The 20,947-nt window shown below is 43.5% G+C and overlaps 1 protein-coding gene across 1 annotated transcript in view; it reads left to right on the forward strand.

Annotated features, from left to right (window-relative positions):
* Nucleotides 1-20,947, forward strand: part of NPAS3 (neuronal PAS domain protein 3) — an 815,671-nt gene that overhangs the window by 792,263 nt on the left and 2,461 nt on the right. The window contains exons 9-12 of the mRNA XM_015563843.1: nt 1,470-1,576; nt 14,474-14,621; nt 18,474-18,598; nt 20,556-20,947. Coding sequence (XP_015419329.1) covers nt 1,470-1,576; nt 14,474-14,621; nt 18,474-18,598; nt 20,556-20,947 — 772 coding nt within the window. The remainder of the gene's footprint in view (nt 1-1,469; nt 1,577-14,473; nt 14,622-18,473; nt 18,599-20,555) is intronic.

Consider the following 20,947-nt stretch of genomic DNA (forward strand, 5'->3'; position numbering starts at 1 on the left):
CGTTCCCCGGGACAGCCTCCGGCAAAGCTGACATCTAATGCTTTCAGAGGAGCTGGCAAACTTCAGAAACACCAATGAGGGCCTTTTAATGACATCCTTGTTCCCTCATTTGCAGAAAGGGGGTGTAAAGAGTGCGGGGAAGCAGCTAATGGTTTCAGGAAAACACCGACTAATCTGTTTTGTACCAGAAAACAGAGGAATCCTGAGGAAATACTCCTTTTTATCACCCCACTTAGTCTTCTCTAGGTTTGCCAAATATGATTTATATTGCTAGACATTGAGACATTCACTCACTGTGTAGTATGTTTTAATTATACTCCATATTATCCTGTTTTTGTTTTATTTCTTATTTCCCTGCTTTGGGAGTCAGAGTCAACTCCCCAGCAGTGATCTCATGAGTTTCTTAAACATGTCATTTCTAAAGACTCACTTCGTATTTGCATACATTATAAGTCACAGACCACAAAACACGCAGGGACATTAAAGAGAATAAATTAAACAAAAGATGTATTTTATTTTGGACTGACCAGAACGAGTCTGCGCTTGGGAAGGGAGGAGGATAATAAGCGTTTTGACGTGTTTGTGTAAACCAGGCAGATTCTCCCAACGTGTTTTCCAGTTCTGTGCTCTTTTCCTGCGCTCCCGCCCGAGGACACTGACGTCTGGGCAATCAGTGCACGGCTTACACACACGTAATGCCGAGCGCAAGGCGGGCAGAGCCGCTGAAGTGGTTTAAAGTCTCTGTGTGGACTCCACCACAAAGCACCAGTTAAAAGGCCAGGAGCGAAAGCCGAGTTCCCAGATGGCTAAGACTAAAAAAGATAATACCCCCAGGCATCTGTATGTCTCGGCATTTAAATTCTAGCCCTTGAAATGCCAATTTGCACTTTGTGCCAAGAAGCAGTTGAAGCCCTTTTGCATGGAAATACCCAATAGAAGACCAATCTGTTTAAATGAAAGGTGTCTCTAATCATTTGGTATAAACATAACATGTTTTTATTTTATTATGTAACCTTGAATTATCTTGGCTTCTAATGAGAATCTTTCATTGTTCCTGATTCTCAATGATTTCATGGAATTATGTTGTCTAAATGTGCATTCTGATGAAAGGAAGGAAGGAAGGAAGGAAGGAAGGAAGGAAGGAAGGAGACAGAAAGAAAGAAAGAAAGAAAGAAAGAAAGAAAGACAGAAAGAAAGAAAGAGAGAAAGAAAGAAAGAGAGAAAGAAAGAAGAAAGAAAGAACCTATCTAATTATTTAAACACAATTGCTTGACCTAGCACATTTTCTAGTTTAGAAAATGTTATTCATCAAAGAAATAACCTTATGTATAAAGAGTTTTCCCTCAAAGTGCCAAATCCTCTCAGGTACCCTGGGATAATGAAAATCGCCAGTAGGTTTGTCTCTAAGACATCTCACAGTTTCTGTATTTTCTCCCCTTCTGAATTCCAGTCTGTTGTTCCTCTTGTAGGATCAGCGATTACATGGATCTGACCCCTGTAGATATTGTGGGGAAGAGATGCTACCACTTCATCCACGCGGAGGACGTGGAGGGCATCCGGCACAGTCACTTGGACTGTAAGTACCTCTCGTGCGTGTGTGGGCACAAGCTGGCGGGTTTTGCCTCTCTGATGCCTGTTTGGTTTCAGTGCCGATTTCTTCCTTCATGTCGCCTGTGCACTTCTGAGAGGACTGTCAACATGCGGTAAGAAAAAGTGAGACATAAATCACTTCAACTTGTGTTGGAATTAGATTGAAAGTCGGACCTCGGGCCCAGAGAAATTGCTGGGTCTTTAGGCACTCACCTGGGATTTCATGGTCTCTTGTGCTTTCTCCCCCATGACACAATGACAGAACCTTTGTCTTAAGTGCTTTCTTGACCCTTTCATTTTCTAGGGAGCAACTTCCACTCTGAAATGTGTGGTCCCAGTTTCAAAATACTATACAAGGGAGAAGACAAGGTCAAACAGGCCAGAGCCCTATAACATGCCTACTGGACTAGCCACAAAGCCAGGGTGAGGGAAGCCCAGGGAGCAGGGGCGGAGCACACGGCGTGGACAGGGCAGCGCTCAAAGGCAGTGTCTTCTTGGTGTGTTTCTGGAAAGAGGGTTATTCAGAGGAGCAGGAGTCTCCATCTCCAGACTCGTGGGGAAAAGAAAAAAAACTAATTTCAGCTCTTTGAGTCCAGTTCCCAGCTCCTGGCCTGCAGGCTGACGTCCAAGGCACCCTTTGTGGCATTTAAGCAAAGCAGCACCAGCAGTTTCCTGGCTGGGTCCACGTAGTAACCGGCAGCCAGCATCCTCCTGAAGCTTTCCCTCCTCGGACTCAGCGGCGCTGTTTACTGTGCGTGGGTGGGGTCTGCCCATCCCACCGGCGAGAGCACTGACCTGGGAGACTTCTTAGGAAGGGACTGTCTCCTTCCAACCAGAGACCCCTTTAATGGCCATTCGTGGACTCTTCCTAGAAGAGGAGGGCCTGCCAGCTTTCTTCCTAGAAGCTTCTGCACCCAGTCCCAAACGCTGGTTTTAAACACCTGCAAGGTACCACAGATGAGCTTGAAACGGAAGCTTCTTTTGTAGTAAGAGCAGCCAGGTGGCCTTTGCACTTTCTTCCTCCCCCCTTTCTTGCCATGGTGAGGACAGCAGTTGTTCGCTCCTTTCAATCTCAGATCTTCAAAAGGATGATGGAGAGACAGTAAGCTAGCCAAAGTCTCAGAGTGGGAGCATCTTGTTCTGTGGTTTTAGCCCTGAATTCGCAACAAAGACCCGGGACCAAGTTCAGTGTCAGGTTTTGTTGGTAGCATGTCTCTGGGAAAAGCCTGCCCGCCAGGCTGCTCTCCAGCAGAGTCTGCTCCCAGCACGGACTGTGCGCCTAGGCCCACACACCAGGGACTTGGGGGGCACACTGCTGCCGTGGATGAACGGGCGTGTGTACTGCAGAAGCAGAGGCTTGTCGGTTCATTGGAGGGTGGGGGCAGGAATGATGCTGTTTCCTTTTAGGAAACATCCAGTTTTTTTTGTAGCTGGGAATTTAGAGAAAATGGAGGAAAAATCAGAATCTTTAGAGGAAGCTGAAGATATATTTTGGGACCAATATATGCCAGAGAGCCAGACTTTAAAAATGAGTGTTGTTTGTAGGACACTGTCGTAGGGGGAGAGTGGTGCTTTTTCATTTGGGAATCTTAATTGAGGTCTAAATTCAGAAACCTGACGCTGACAAAAAAGAACTTTGTCATCCTCAGTTATTATTTGGAAAACATCATGCTTTCTCTCTGGGATTTGATTTACAGCTGGAAGAAACACAATTCCTCGAGTACAGTGGGCTGGGGCAGTTCATTCCTTCCCATAAAGCAGAGGTCTCCGACAAAATATGTTTGGTGCCATTCTTTCCGATCTACTTTTATCTCATTTCCAGTAACTGGAATAATTTGAGAGTGCTGAAAATAAACAACTCTGCCACTCACTATTGTGGTAGTCTCCTAATTTTTCTGGTATCTTGCCAGCTAATAAACAGAGAAGGTATGCTTTCAAATTCTGTGATTTTTTTTTCATTACTTGATATTGACATACTGGCTATTGCTTTATGATTTAGCCTACTAACAATGATTGAGTTCACTCTTTCAACCCATACACATGACTTCTAATTTAAAATTCTTTTAATAACCTTAAACACATGAAAAACAAATAGAATGAGCTGATAATTCTGCACAGTAAAATGCACTGCACATATTTAGCTACCATGCTGTGGAATAACTCCACAATGTCAAGTAGCACACAATTAGTGAAACTGTAGGGGGAGAAAAAGGAGTGTTTTGATCCTGAAGAATTTTGATCCTAATCAGATTGAAATTTCATCGTTCTTATAGTGCTTAAGATCTTCAATCACACACACACACACACACACACACACACACACACGCCAAAACAATGCCAATGTCAGGTTTGGCATTCTGTGACCGAAAAAAAAAATGCTAAAGTACACAAATGCATCTCGCTCTGTACAATAAACATTAGCATCATTATAAAGTAAGATTGAGTCTAAAATTGTGTGATGGAATGTCCCATGTTTACCTAATTCTCTAACTAAAGCCAGCCCAGTAACAAAATGACAGGGCATGTAATAAGTCTTGGTCGTGTAAACATTGTGGAAAAAAAGGCAAAGAGCCAGCACAGCGTCTCCCTTGTCCACAGCCCCAGGCTGTTACCGAAGATGCCTCAACTGTGCCTTCTTGGCAGGTGAAGGTCATGGTGACATCAAATCAGTTCCAGAATAAGATAGAATTCTAAAACAAAGGCATGGTTAAAAAATAAACCACATTAACTATTTAGCTTTTCTTCCTACAGCGATTGGCACAATTCCTGGTGCTGTCCATGAAAGGCAGTTTTTAGCTGTCTGATGATATTTCTGATACTTTGATATCTGCCTTGTGCTCCAGTTTATGGATAAAATTTTGGGAAAAGACTCAGTAGACTTTGGTAACTCAAAACGCTATCTTTATCACATATATCTTTTTTCCTAGCATAGGCATCTGCAAATCTTTAGGTGAACTTGTCTCTAGAATGAGAAAAGTAAAAGGAAATCTCAGCTGCACCAGCATTTGACAACTTTGATAAATTGAACCAAGAACTTTGGACCATGGACTCTCCCATTAGCTTAGCAGGAGACACCTGATAGTTGACTGCATTTCAACATAAAGAACCACTAAAAATCACATTATCTATACCAACACGGTGAGTTAGTGAAATTATACTGGTATTCTAAAACCAAAGGAGTTTTAGGTCCTCTTTTTTCACACTGTGAGCAAAATCCTCTTACAATTTTTTTCTTTTTTTCACCTCACGGAAGTCATTGAACCCATCTCATCGATTCTTTAGGCCAAATTTACCAAATCAACATGCCAAGGTTTGAATATTAAACCATTCATATCAGCAATTATTTGAGCAACTTTGCCTGTCACCCTCCAGTTCTCCATTGCTCAGGAGGTATTGACCTCAAGATGACTAGTCCTGTCTAGTCTTGTCACCTGGAGTCGCACATTCCAGTTACCCAGAGCATCAATGTCACTCTTCGATGTGAACGGAAAAGCACAGCCATCTACTACTCCACCTCTACCAGTTGCCTGGGAAATAGAAAAGCAAATCCAGAATGCTAAACCAGACAAGAAACTCTCCATGTACCTTTTCATCCAGCCTTTTGTCCACAGAAGATGTTGAATTTGTCTTGCCATAGCCCTCCGGTTCTTCCCTGGTGAAACCAACAACAACTCTCTAAAACCTGGAAAGAGCGGCCTGAAGGAAAACTTCCTCCAAGGCCCAGGGCTCTGGCGCTGTGGGACTTGAGAAAAAGGAGCCAGAGAGTATGGGGAAGAGGCAGCTATCCCTCCCTGGGACCCTGAGGGATGAGGAAACTGGAAGGGTTATTTCCGAATGGGAGAAGGGCTTCCAGCTTGTCTATGTGACTGTGTAGAGTTAAAAAGTATGGTCTGCCCAATATATTTGGAGGTGTTAAAAAAAATACAGTAGCCTAAGTATTTCTCTCTTAATTACTAAATTCTATACTTCCTAACAAAACTAATGCACAGCTACCTGGCATAATGCTTTCCATCCTGTTTTGCATCAATAACCCCTACACTTTCCTCCTGAAGGCGGCTCATCACCAATGCAAGCCGACTGCTTAATGCAGGACTAATTAGTATATCCCCTTCCAGTCTGCAGGCCCTCCATTGTAATTCCTTCCCAGCTCATTTTTTTCCACAACACAGCATCAATCAAAGTAAGTGCCCTGCCTGCCTAGGAAACACAAGATGTCCTCCATGCATTTGTCATCTGCCACACAAACAAAGGGGGGATTTAATTGTTGATTTGGGTCTGCTGCCATTGCACTCAGCAAGCAGCGGAAGCTGGGAGTGAAGGGAGAAGAGAAGGGATCAAGTTTGATGTGTGGGCTAAATCCAGAGAGCACACGGGACCCTCTTCTATTTTCTGATCTTAGCCATTTTCAGGGCTGACTCTTTGGGATTTAGATGCAACCTAATCATTGGCTGGACTTTTTTCCCCAAAGCAAATGATTTTTCTGCTTCTCCCATATGAATATGAACACTCCCATGAAAGGGAATGCGTGTAACAGCCACCATGTCTGACTTTTTTCAAAACCCAAGTTAGCCCATATCGTGTGCCTGTCCATGATAGAGACTGTCACACAGAGACAAAATAAAGCCAGGTTTTTAGGCAGGAGTGAATTAGTGAGGCCACAACATTAGTAACAAAGAAACAGAATTTCCAGAGGATGAGGCCCAGAAATCAGGATTTTAAAAAGATTCCCAGGTGATTCTAATGTGCAGCCAAGGTTGAGAACCACTGATCTAACACTTGTGAGTACTTCCTATGTGCAAAACTTCGTGGTATTCCTATAAGGTTCCAAAAATAACCAATATATGGTCTCTACCTTCAAGGAGTTTGCATACTGATGGAAAAGACAGCATGAAACAGCCCATTTTGAAAAGGGGGCATAAAATGAGGACTAGTAAGATATATAAACAAAACACAGAAGCTCCAGAGGTAGCGGCAACTAAGGGAGGATGGAGAAGTCCCATAGGAAGTGTTTTTCCTTGGACCTTGAAAGAAGATGGCAAGAAGCCATGCCAGAGGAGATATTGGGGGGGGGGAGGGCGGCAAATAAGTGCATACCAGGCTTAGAAGGACACGAAGTACAATCACACACAAACTTTTCTCCCTAACCTCAGAGAGTTAGCCACAACTTCAATTTGACTGATATATCCTAATACAATTCTAATGTGGATTCCTGGTGTTTTTTCTTAGTACTATTTTAATTAGTAGTTGCTTTTATTATTTAAAAAAAAAGAACACCTGATATTTGAGAGAAAATAACCCATAGCTCTTATAAAGCATTATCAGAAAAAAAAATACTTCTAAATCATCCATTTTAACCTAGAACAATTAACTTAAAAACAATTCCATTAGATTCCATTACTACTTATAATAGCATCTTGTTCTTTACCTTCTATAAACTACATATTTAAAAAACACTTTCCTTAAAATAAATCCATTCAATGATATCCTACATATCTCAAAAGACCTCAAACTTTATTTACACAAATGAGCAGCACAGGATTTAATTTGTGCATGTCTTTAGCATACGATGTTGGGTTTTAGTTTTTTTCCATAATGTAGGGTTCACTAACGATCAAGTTATTGGAACCCATTTATGAAGTTCTACATCTGCTATGCCTTCCTATTCGGTGGGGCCTATCAGCTAAAATTCATCTACTTACAAATAACAGAAAACCCAAGTAAAATGACTTATACTTTCTCTGTATTTATCTTTCACTTCATGATCAAAAAAACAGCTGGAGTCCTACCATTTGTTAGTCCTTCACAGGCAGTGCCCATGGGACTTGGGAGACCATCAAACATAAAACCCTGGAGTAGAGTTGTAGCCAGAGGAAGTGGCAGAATATCTGTGCAGGAACAGTCAACAATCAGGGCTACGTGGGAGGGTAACATTTTCACAACAAAGGACTTGGATTTCTGAAAACCTGCAGAACAAGTGAACAAATGGAATTTGTCTGGGATGCTTTAAACATTACTGACTTTACAGAACACTAGTTTTTGTATGTCTATGCCTCACCACTTTCGTATCTCTTATTGAAGATGTTTAGTGGATTTAATGAAGTGACTGCATCCAGAAACACAGGGTCCCTGAGAGGACACAAAATAAATCCGAGTATAAGATCCACCTTCATCCCTTTTGCCTTTTTGGAGTTCTCCCTACATTCCAACTTAACCTCCCCAAGGCTCCATCACTCTTCAATTGTAAAGGAAGGAGAAGAGTTCATTCAGGCCAGACACCCCGCCCCCCCTGCCCCAACACACACACACACACACGCACACACACACACACACACACACACGCGCGCGCGCTTTCCATCATGGTTGTCACTATTATAAATTTATTCGTGACAATAACTGACAAAAGTCTGTCTCCCGTTCAAAGGCACACAGAAATAACCTCCCACAGTAGAGAGAGTCTCACTGTCCAGGGCTTCCTCATATTCCAAACTTAAACCAAATAGTGGCCAGGGGAGTGGAATTTCTGTGACTCAGTGAGAGGGCTATGGGAAGAGGGGCCCACAGCAGGTGCCTGGCACAGAGTAGACCTTCAAAAAATATTTAGTGAAAGAGAATAAATCCACCATTTCCCTCATTTCTTAGCCATAATTCTTTCTTAATTTCATGCTGAAGATTCACTGCTTCTCCATTATGTAGTAAATCCCTGCCAACAAAAAGAAAGCATAGGGCTAAAAATCCTCTGACCTTAACTGTTTTAGGTGGAGAAGGGCAGGAACGCGTGGTACTGAGCTCCCTGGTTGGACTGAAACAGCTTGAAAAAATATCTGTGATCTCAGATGTCACTCATGCCAGCAAGTACTTCGACCCTTCCTGTCCTAGGACACCTTACTATCACTATTTAAAAGCTTTGGTCTCCAAATCAGTACAGTATCATGAAGAAAAGGGGAATTTATTTTTTAAACTTAACAAATTGACATGTTCTAAATCAATGAAAAGTTTTCTGCATGATTCAATATTAACAGTTAATAAAAATCTATCAATTGGCTGGGGTATAGGAAAAAACCTCTTCTGAGGTTATAAATCACACAGATAGCAACTCAAGCAGGGCCTGTCATTAGCATATGAGGGGGAAAATCCATAGATGATGCATAGTTGTTCACAGAACATCCACAGGTCTCTGTCCTTAGAACTCAGATTAAGTGTTAAATGTTACCAAATATTGCTCAGCACATAGATTTGCAAAAAAAGAAAAAGAAAATAACCCCCCCCCAAAAAAAAAAAACCAATTCATGGATGCCTGCTATTTAAGACATCTAGCTCACTAATTGCAAAATCTTTAGGAAAGACTGCCCAGCATCAAAGCCTTGGTTGATCCTATGAGCAATTCTAAATGAAAAACTGTCTCCATTGTGAGTAAATAAAGCGCTTAATGCGGTTTCTGGCTCGAAGGCTGTTTCTCCTGTGGGTTTTGAAATGACCTTCCTGAAAGCATCAAGGACTATAACTTTTTAGATAAAGAAACTTGTTCTTGTTTTAAGTCTATGTCAGGTTCATTCCCCTATAAGCCCACAGTTTTCAAAAGCAGAGGAAAAAGTAATCCAGAATTTTTTTAAAAAAAAATCCTGTTTCCAGAATGAAGTTGCCTGTCAGCCTGCCTTGGGCCTTAGGTGGAAAAGCAGAGATTAAAGAGTCAGTATTCTTTTTCATGTTTCATCTGCCAGTTTGTGAATGTAGAAAGAGAACCAGTGGCTATAGCTAAGCACCCAACTGTGGTACTAAGTAGAATCTCTCTCTCTCTCTCTCTCTCTCTCTCTCTCTCTCTCTCTCACACACACACACACACACACACACACACACACACACACACACTCCACATTAGTGAATTCAAAATAATTTTGAGTTCCAGCACAAGGCATCTGCTCTCCATTCTCTGCAGCCATTGATGAAGGTACCTCAGGAGGGGTGAATGGCGCGGCAGATGCGTCCTCCTATCGCCAGGCGATAATGAAGCTCTTTGTTCAGCCCTGTGAATGTGAAGTGTGAAATCTCCGATGATCTCACCATTTCCTATTTATTCTATACTTACCTGAATACGCCAAGTATTGCAGCTTTTTAATGCATATGCAAACCACTAAAATGTCCTTTTGTGAGACACTTCGCTAAAAGGCCGCTTTTGATGCGTGTTCTCCATCTCCTCTTCAGGCTGAATTAGACTGCTTCCTTCTTTCTAAGACACAAGCAACTCACTATTTAGAGTCTTTGGCTTTGATTTTGTAGAACAGCCCAACAGGAAGAGACCATGTTCTCTTTTATTCTCCATATTTCTGAAGGCAAACTTGGACCGATTTGTTTTGATTTACGAACAGAATTATGTTCCTGCCACAGACACAGGCTTCCTTTATGTCCTTTCAGTCCTCAGTCTATCTTTGTGGACCAAGTTTTCCCAAAAAAAACACACAACTGAACGGCTTTTGTTGGTAACTGCAGAGCCATGGCTGTATGCTTCAGCAAAAGCCCTCAGGTTTGGGGGGACGGCAGTACATTTCTTGCATCCCTACCAGCAAGCCCAAATCCATTGAACCGGCAACATTTTAAAAAGATATTGAATAATACTGGGGAATGGGGAGTGGGGGCAGGGTTGTATTTGATGTAAAAAGCCACGTGTTCTGTAACGTTGGCTCTGTGCAATGTCCTTTTGATTGATCCATATTCGCCACCCCCTTCACGGTTGGGGTGGATGGTGTTCTGATGCCGCCAGCCATGGCTAGTGAGATGAGCAGGCCTGGAACAATGCAGCCAGCAGGAGCTACGGCTCTTGTCTGTATTGTGTTGTTCTCACAGTGGAGTCGCCTCTCTCCTCTGAAGAACACGGTTTGTTACTCAGGCACCTTTAGCTTGGAAGGTAGGTGGTACTGACGCCAGGTTCATGGTTCTCCTGGTAGTGATGGCAGACACAGCAGTGGTTACACCCTAGACTTCAGGGTGAAAAGGAGCTGGCTCTACATGGTAGCAGAGGCATCACAGACACACCTGGGACCCTTTGAGGTTGTAAGTGACCCTGGGAAAGAGGTCCTCATCCTCCCTCTGTATTCATGTTTGTCCTATACAAGCTAAGGAAAGACCACTTCAATGTTTGGGGATCCTTTAATAAAAACTAATTCCTATAGCACAACTTTAAAGACGTAATTCTACAGATGTGATGATGTGATTAATGAATTCAGTGAGGGACACACAGGCTGCACCACCAAAAAGTGTGAAAGCAAGCAGTGGACGTGGGCATAAATCACAAAGAAGGTGCTAGGTTAAGTGTCCGACCACATCATGACATCAGTTTAAAAATAGGGCCCACACATGCATTTCCTCTCTCTCTAGTTCCATTCTTTATAGTTTGAGCACATTGTTATGAAATTACTATGAAATTACTCCCAGACTCTTTTCAAAGGACAATTAACCATATTTTAAGGACTTTCACAACAAATGACTTACATCATGTTTATTTCTGTTTTTCCTCACAAAAAATAACACAAAACAAAAAAAAAATCAACTCTCTGTCTCTCTCCCTTCCTCTCTGTAAAAAATCAATAAAATATATTTTAAAAAAAAATAACACAAAACAACAAAAAAAACCTTAATGAAATACACTGATACAAACACCCTCTCATTTCTATCACAAGCTAAAACTCAAAAATAAAAACAACAGCTACTGGATTGAAGAGAATCAAAAAAGTTTTTGTGTTTTTCAAATTGTCTAATTTATTACAAACTAAAAATCTCCTTCAAGGTGAGCTCAGGAAAGGCTGGCAGACCCTGCCTCTGGCCCAGCTGGAATGATCTAGCTGATATGCCAATATGATTTAAAAAAAAAAAAAAAAAGAGCGGGAGTCTCATCCAAAAGTCATAGATTTATATTCTGGAGCCCCAAGAAAAATATTTTTCTTGTTTATTTTAAACGAAATAAAATTCCACTATAACCTCCTTTAGGGGGCCTCTTGAAAAGCAAAAGCCACTGGTCAATACTCTGATCATCATTGGATGCCACAGTGGGAGCTAACTCAGTCCCTTATCCTGGTTATGTAGATTCGCACCAGCACGTGGGGTCTCATTCAGAAAACACTAATCCTTAGGAAACAGTTATGACCTAAGACCATGGTAAAATGGTTACCTTTTAAGAATTATGTTTGTCAGGCTGGTGGGGGCGGGGGGGGGAGTAATGGATTAAGTCAAACTTTTCTTCAGCCTACCAAAGGTGGGCTCCCATATCTGCTCTGTGGCATTCACCAGGGTAAGTTAAGGCACTCAACTAGCTCCTGACGCCCAAGGAACCCCTTGTCAGTCCTTTCAACCACTTCCTCACATCAAAATTTACCTGGCCTGACTCTTTCAGTAGGTCTCCCCCCTTTACTAGATGGCCCTGGGCCTGGGTGATGAAGAAGGCTGTATTAATGTATTCATTCATTCATAATAAATTTGTTTTTATCTTCTCAGGAAGCACAGATGCACTAAAGCACACCAAGAGTCAAACTTCCTTAACGCAAAAAGATGACACCACCCTTCCATCGCATAGCAGGGATCCCAGCAGGGAGGGAGACATTTTGCTGGTTTTGCATTTCAAATTTGAGATTTTTGTTTCTTTGATTGTCTTTAAGTAAGAGAAAGTATTAAGAAGAGGGGCTGATCTTTATGTTGATTCTGTACATTCTAATTTGGCTATAATTCCGTTCTCACTTTGACCCTTTCTATGCAAAGTATTCTGGTGATATACATGTATTTTAAATTTGCCTGCTTTGGGTCAAAAATCCAGACTCCCCAGCCGTCTAAGTGGTCTACCATCTCAGTGTGTTCTTCGTGTGCTTTAAAACATGGACTTGTTAGGCTCTTTGCCTTTGTTAAATAACTAGAACCATTCAGAATAACTCCTTGTTCCAGTTACACAGCTGATAGAATTATATACCAATCCTTGATTGGGGGCTATCAACTTTCCCTGTGAAAATAGTGGGCGGAATTTCATAACCCATCTCTCCTCTATTAACAGTTAACCAGGTTGAGAGGATTTGAATAAAGCACATCTCGTTGCAGGCAACAATAGCTTGACAGAGAGCTGTGCGGCAGAGTTCGTATTTTACTGCTCTCAGCTTCACCGCGTGGTCTTGTAGCCCGGGAAGCCATGCATGCAGAATGGCAGAACTTTCCATCGCCCACAAAAGGCGAGTGCAATGCTACCTGTGGAGCCTGGCCACCAGCCGACGACAGTCCCGGGACTTAGAGCCAGCCTAAGCTGTCAATTGGTTATGGAATAGAACTTGCTACTACTTGAAGTCCTCATCAAAGCAAGGCTTTCTCAAGCAACTGCTAAGATATATAATTATTCAACTTTACAACCATCCATTTAGTCTGTTGTGAGAAAAAGTGAGAAATGGGAGGAAGGCATTGAAGTTTATATGTTTATGGATATAATAGGTGGAGGTTTGATTTTTGATCGCTTTTGGGGGTCAGGAAGAGTGGCTCAGACATGACAGCAAAGTGCTTCAACAGCCTTAAACACAGCTCTTTTCCAAAGTGACTTCCCTTTACTCCTATACCCTCCCCCCCCCGCTAAAAAAAAATCAAAATGTACTTCATGAAACTATTGTATATGAAGCACTTATTAGCCGTAATTAAATGGACAATATGAATTTACTACGTCTTTAGGACTCTGGCTTGTTCTGGTTTAGAGCAAGATGATTAATGCAAATACATATTACTTGAGATAACCATTTAGCAGCTAATTTAGCCAAATTTATTACAGCAGTTAGAGCTTTTTCATTTTAGCAGACAGAGACAAGGACATGCCAAAAGTGGGTGATGTGGACGAGTGCACACTGCCCTCTAGTGGCCAGCCAGCTGGCAGGCTGCTGGGGGGTGTGGAGTCGCTGCCATGCGTATCCAAGCAATAGCAGAGGATTTGCACGTTTCCGGCATCTTTTTAAACCATTCCCACCCGTAGCACTTTATTTCAGGGATGATTTAGTGCATTTCCCCCTTTTACTAGCTCAGGAGTACCCAGATACAAGTCAAATCAATTTCGACTTGGCAAGATTTTGGTTAAAGTATCATTTTTAACATCTGCATTTTAAAGCTCTCTTTCGGTGGGTATTTAATGGCACCGTTTCACATTACTGATTGTTTTTACTTGTTCCTTCATTTGGGGCCATATTTCAGAGTCTGTGTGGAGCTGTCACTCTGGCTCCAGCCAAGTCAATTCCGTGCCTCCCTTAGGCCAGCATTCCTCTCTGACGCGGCTGGGAAATTTATTTTGTTCCAACATTCCGTAAAGTCTCACCAGAATTTCCCCTGACTGACCAATGGAAATTTAGTTCATACGTGGGCCATAAATTCTGTTGCACAAGATCAAAAGGAACAGATGCACAAGGGCGCGGGCTGACACTGCTGGCTCGCGTGAGGTGAACGATCAAAGGCGGGGTAAAGTGTCTTCGGAGCGACTTGAATACCCAGAATCTCAAAGAGGTCTACCTCAAAGCTATGAATAAATCCGTACACATTTGCCTTTGTTGCCATCGGATGGCGAGCCCATTGACAATATCCACACTGCATTAGGTATTCTGTGAGCCAAAAAGATTTGTAGTCCTTTTATTCTTCCTTCCACTCCATGGCTGCCCAAAAGGGAACAAAGTTTTGCTGCAAATGCTAGCAACCCTCCCTGGGGAGACGCTGCTCCACTGAATTGTTGATTTTATTTGTTCTGCTAATGGCCTTCTACATTAAGCATACAGGGAGCCACCCTGGCTCAGTGCGGTCCTCCCCTTTCTAAGCTTGAGTTTTTGCAGACATGACAATCATCTGGTCCCAGTCTTAATATGCAGGGCCTTCTGTTTTGTTTTCCCCCCAGTGCTGAATAAGGGCCAGTGTGTGACGAAGTACTACCGCTGGATGCAGAAGAACGGAGGCTATATCTGGATACAGTCTAGTGCCACCATAGCTATTAATGCCAAGAATGCAAATGAGAAGAACATCATCTGGGTGAATTACCTTCTTAGGTATATTTTCTAATTCTTGTTTGCTTCTCTTTCAGTCATAAAATAGGCATCCCAATGGTTAGTAACTGGCATGCTGTATTATCTCTTGACAGTATCAAGTGTGCAATTATGTGGAAATTCTGCTTTTCTTTACACAAGAGTCAAAGAAATGTGAAAAGATCAAAGCTATGTTGGAAGGGACTTCCAGGGCAGATTCACAACACTGTCAATAATGCTTGGTCTGTCAACATTTGGAAAGCTCTGCAGAAGCTGCTTTGGTTTCCCCAAAAATGCTCAGGCCATAAAAAGAATATAGATGTTTGCCTAAAACTGATGCCTTCAAAAGCACCCCCTTCTCCACACGCACATACACGCACTCACACACTCCAATCCTTGTGAAAATTAAGCAAAAGGGGATGAAATTAAGCAAGGTATGTTATAGTTCTCCTGTATTCCATTCCTTAGAATCCCCCAGTATAGTAGCTTGCTTTGCTAGAATCAAGATAATCCTATATAATAAAAGGGTAATATACAAATCAACCAAAAGGCTGAACGACCAGTCACTATGACACACACTGACCACCAGGGGGCAGACACTCAATGCAGGAGGATGTTCCACTACTGGCTTAGGCTCCCCACAGGGAGGGGTCCTAAGCCATCAGTTAGACATCCCCCGAGGGCTCCCAGACTCTGAGAGGGTGCAGGCCAGGCTGAAGGACCCCCCTCCCAAGTGCACAAATTTCATGCACTGAGCCTCTAGTATTAGTATAAAAATGAAGGCAACCTTCTTTTGCCTATTCTGTGACCTCAGGCAAGTTTTACAACTTTTTTAATGTGCCCTCAAATTGACATCCATGAATGTGGCCACACTCAAAAGCTTCCTAAATTCTAGCATGCAGCACCATTTCTCATTCCTTCCTCCTTTCTGCCTTTGGATTCAAACTAGCAAAAAAAGTAGCCAAGATCAAAGCCTGGGTGGTCTGCATTTGGGGGCAAGCTTTGTGGGAGGTTTTCCACCAATCCTGTCATGGAGCTATCTGAACATTCAGCTGGCTCCCTTCCACCACTGTCATTCCCATCTCTGGCTTCCCTTGGCCTGCAGCCACCAAGCAGGGCCCACACATGGTCTGAGTAGGAAAATTTCCAATAGGTCTTATGAATGGAAGTTGTTACCCTTTGGCTGATAATCTAGACAGGGAGTACTTGAATCCCATTTTTCTTTGAGACAGCCAAATGAAGCTGAGATGCTGACAACCATGGCTCATCAGCACTCTGACCCTTCAGAGTGTGTTCATGCACGTTGGTGATGACTTGAAGGCATGAATGTGCTTGCTACCAATAGCATATCAATCAGACACTAACGATTATTGCTCTAGAGAGGGCTTTAATGTGCACCACTTAAAAGAGTCTTCATTTATCTACTTTTTTCCCCCATTTTTGACCTCTTCTACTCTACATCAATTCTCTCTAAAGGTATGTGTATTTAATGTGAATTCCTCCAAGGCCTGAATTTCATGCAATCATGTGTTTGTGGCATCAAGAAATCCTTTTATATAAAGGTTATGAGACAGTGGCAATATGTCAGGCCGAAGGTTATAAACTTAATGCCAAAGAGGAAATAGGATAAGATACTATGGCATTGACAGTATTTTCCTGGGCAAAAAATAGAGTTGTGCCAAGGAGACCCATTATTATTAAGAATTAGACACAGGTAACAGAGACACCATGGATAAGAAGATGCCTGTTTCCCACGGTGATGTACCCTAGGGCACTAAAACAATCTATGTGGTTGTTGCTCCCATTCAGGGAGATTTCTTCCTATTTGGATCTTCCTTACTGCACCTTCAGCCTCATGACTTCCTACTCTGCCTCCAAATGGAGGGCATGAGAAGGGTTAAGGAGAGGTCAGTCCATGCAGCTTTGGGTGAACACTGTTAGTTTAGCCTAGGACCACATGGCACAAGCTCATGAGTGTTTGGTGACTCTGGTTCATCGAATTACATATGGAGAGAAAGGAATCAGATTGGGTACCAAAGGCAAGTCTTCAGGCTCAAGAGCTTCAATCTCAGACATGCTAGGCCTGTGTCAGCTAACCTAAAGACTCCCCTTGAGTTCAATAATTACAGGCCATCAGTGTCAAATGACCTGTGAACCTCCAAGCCATCTGGACCAAAGGAGACTAATATAGATGGGCTTTAGCAGTAAAAACTCTACCAAGTGCTAACTCCTTGGTATCCCTTCTATAGGCTAGAGATCTGGTAAGAAAAGGACCTGGCCTTGGCAAACAGCAACTATTCAAGTTTGCTTTTCTTTCCCGCCTTCTTGTCCTTTGTTCTTCCTTGAGCAGTATTTCCATGCTCCCTCTTCCTCCTCAGAATCTCTCACTTCTGGGCCCCATCGAGGCTTGTTCTTCTCTGTTCTGAAATGATTACTCCCCAGTCTTCCTCCGATTCCCTCACAATGCTTGGTAGAATTACAGACTTGTATTCAGAAACTGCATTACTGCTAAGGCTACCTTCCCACCATTAGTCTCATCTGATTACCTAGAGAAAGCACTGCTGTTGAAGCTAATTCACACTAAGGAGTATGCGCCTGATAATCCATCTCAGTGAATTAACCCTCCCAGAGACAGTTGCAATTTTAGTTACTGAACCAGTGACTCTTTAATGTAGGAATTCCACTAGAAATTAGCAAGTGCTTCAGTAATCCTCCATTGCGAGCCTCTGGTTGGCTAGCCATTATGGAAGGATAGCAGAGGCATCTTCCATTTTGAGGCAAGAGGCTTTCCTTGTGGCTTCCGGTTACAGTAGCCTGTACTGTTCATACCTTGGGCCAGCCTTGGAGTGGCATTTTTAGAAGACAGCTAACTCAAATTTGACTGAATATCCTCTCTTTTCCAGAAAAGGCTTGTTTCTGAATTTAAAATGGAACAAAAATTAACCCCTTCCCCAACAATTTTTTTGTTAAAAACGTTTCTTTTTCAGACTAATTTTTTTATTTTGGTTCTATATAGTATTTTTGATGCTGGTTATGAAAACAGTTTGTAACTCGTCTTCCTATAAACCATATTTTTTTTACCATATTTTCTTAGTATACTCGTCGACGACTGAAAAAGAACATTTTGTGAAAACGAGTATACACGTTTCTGCCGGGGAAGGGGTTAAACACGTTTGTGCAAGTGGGGTTAGATCCATTCTGTTAGGGTCTCTTTCACACTGGGACCCTCCCCACCGCAATCAGATTCCCAGCTAACAAGCTACAGGTGTACACCACATGAACAGATGAAAATGTGATTGTAATGGGTGTGTTGACAGTTCAGTAGCCATAATCCACGCATCCCAGGGTGCACCTGTGCATCTGTCAGATCTTAGGCACTCAGGGCTCTGCCCCTACCCCCCACAGCTTTGGAGCCATCTGAATAACTGAGAAGCTCCATCAAGGAGCCAAGAAAAGGGTACTGAGGCAATGGACTCATGAGGAGCCCAGGCGAAGTCAGGGCACCCCAGGAGGGATGGGAGGGAACTGCTGAGAGCACTTCTCCTCCTCCCTTCCCCCCAGGTGTTCTACTGTGAGGAATGTCAAGCAGCACAGTTCCCTGGCCCCCAGTGGTACCTGATTAAGTAGAAGCTTGTTAGTGGCTTTCACGTAGCATTTGGGTATTCAATCATCGTAGCAGGGCGCACCTGTGCCCCAGCACAGGCTTCCAGGCTTCTGTAAAATTGCCATGATGAACAGAGAAATTACTTCACGTTTGGTCGTTTACACTCTCTCAACTCCAAAAGTTTGGGGCGAGGAAATGGGAAGAAGATGGTGAAAAGCAAACTCTACAGAATGGGTGCCTGCACTCCTCACGAGTCTCCCTCCCTCCCGCAGTAACCCCGAGTACAAGGACACCCCGATGGACATCGCGCAGCTCCCCCATCTGCCAGAGAAAACCTCAGAATCCTCAGAGACATCGGACTCTGAGTCAGACTCTAAAGACACCTCAGGTATTACAGGTATTACTGCTTCTCCGTGTTCTGCAGTTACAGCTTGCCTTTCCGAACACAAGGGGTGGGGCACGGCAGAGGGCCACCGTCGGAGCACAGCAACTGGTCAGATTTTATATTAAGACATACGCCGCCTCAAGGTATTACTGAGTCTCTCCTTCTACACACATATGCATACAAACACTGCACTTATACCACCACACATACGTATACACATACAATACTTATATTTACATGTGATAGTGTATGAATATATACATACATCTATGTGTATACATATATACTTATATGTATGTTGTGATATGTTTACATACATATAGATATACTGTAGTGTATAAATATGTACACAAATATACTTCATGTCAGTCCTCCACTGGCCTTACAGAAGGGGCCCTGCCCTAACCCCATAGTGAGGGCTGGCCTCTTTACCAGAGCAGATAGCAGGGCTGTCTCTGATGCTCAAAGACAGACTCTGACTATGCACCCCAAAAATCCACATCCTCACCAAGCTGGAATGAAGCCTCTAAAGTGAGATACTTAATGCCATTGGTAATGACTCAGGTGCTGGACTGTTACTCATTTCCTGAATCTCTGCAAGGCAAACCCATTTCTAGTTATTTGAGAAGTAGGCTTTCTGAGTTCTTTGGAGCACAGGAAAATTAATATAAAAAATTTACCTTTCCTCCAAGCCCTGGGCCCCTTCACAGACACACAGAGCCAGGGAGCACCGATCTCACAGAATCTCACAGCTGCCCAAAACCCTGAGCCTCTTCTAACCCAGCCTCTTTGGCCACGGAAAGGAAGGCCAGAGTAGTTACATGCTTTGTTCAAGGTTCTAGTCCTGCCTGCCATACAAAAGCATCACAGCAGAGCCATAAAACCAGCATCATCCCTAAGTCTTCTGAGGTTGTATTCCTGGGAAATTCTATTCTGCCTAAAATGTGTTGGGTAGCTAGGGTTCTGGGCCACTCCCCAGCCTTAGGGAACCTGCTCTCCAGGTTTGTAAACAATATCCCTCCACTCCAGACACAGCCTCAGGGAAGCCCGGGAGGATATGACTGTTTTCCTGTCCCCTAAATTGCATTCATTTGAAAGTTCTGTGCTGGGGCAGAAGTTCTAGAAGAGACAGCCTCTGCTCCTCATTTATACAGTGGGCCAAAAAGGCAAACATTCCTTGCCCCACGGAGCTTATATTCTAGTTGGAAGAGATAGAAGTAAATAAAAATGAATACAACATAACGGTGGATCAGATGGCGGTAAATACTGTAGAGAAAAATAACTTTAGGAAAAGAATATGGTTTTCAATGAACGGTTAGTCACCAGTGGAAGGTGCAAGACCTCTTTAGACAATCACCTTACACACCATTTTTCTGCGCCACTCACACCTTATTCTAAGATATTTACTCTGACTCCCTCGAGTAGGTTTGTAGGCCCTCTCGATCATTAATGTACCTGTGAGTCTCCTAGGGCTGTAGTGGGCAAAGAGCTACATATGGCTCTTTGGCCCCTTGAGTGTGGCTCTTCCTAAGCCTTAGGAGTACCCTAATTAAGTTAATAACAATGTACCTACCTATATAATTTAAGTGTAAAAAATTTGGCTCTCAAAAGAAATTTCAATCGTTTTCCTGTTGATATTTGGCTCTGTTGACTAATGAGTTTGCTGACCACTGTCTAGGGCTATTCAAATACAAAATCTGATAGGTGGGGGCCTAGGACTCTGCATTTGCAGCAAGCGTCCGGTCCGGCCAGTGCTGCTGGGCCATGGACCACACGTTGTGTAAAGGTCCAGCTAACCTAGGCCCTCAAGAGAGAAAGCAGGGCATCAAGATGGTGGAGCAGCTCAGGGCCGCAACACATCCCCCCACCCCCCAGCAGGTGAGAGATGAGCCTGGCGCTGCTAATGTGGTGTCTCCTTTGTCTCCTCTTCCCCTCCCCACCACGCCCGGCCCCCGCCGGCCCCACGCAGAGGACAATGAGAACTCCAAGTCCGATGAGAAGGGGAACCAGTCTGAGAACAGCGAAGACCCGGAGCCCGACCGGAAGAAGTCGGGCAGCACGTGCGACCAGGACATGAACTGCAATGACCAAGGCCACAGCTCCAGCAATCCAGACAGTCGCGACAGCGACGACAGCTTCGAGCACTCGGACTTTGAGAACCCCAAGGCGGGCGAGGAAGGCTTCAGTGCCCTGGGCCCCATGCAGATCAAGGTGGAGCGCTACGTGGAGAGCGAGTCGGACCTGCGGCTGCAGAACTGCGAGTCCCTCACGTCCGACAGCGCCAAGGACTCGGACAGCGCGGGCGAGGCGGGCGCGCAGGCCTCCAGCAAACACCAGAAGCGCAAGAAGAGGCGGAAACGG

Source organism: Myotis davidii, unplaced genomic scaffold, assembly GCF_000327345.1.
Source record: "Myotis davidii unplaced genomic scaffold, ASM32734v1 scaffold116, whole genome shotgun sequence".
Lineage (NCBI taxonomy): Eukaryota > Metazoa > Chordata > Mammalia > Chiroptera > Vespertilionidae > Myotis > Myotis davidii.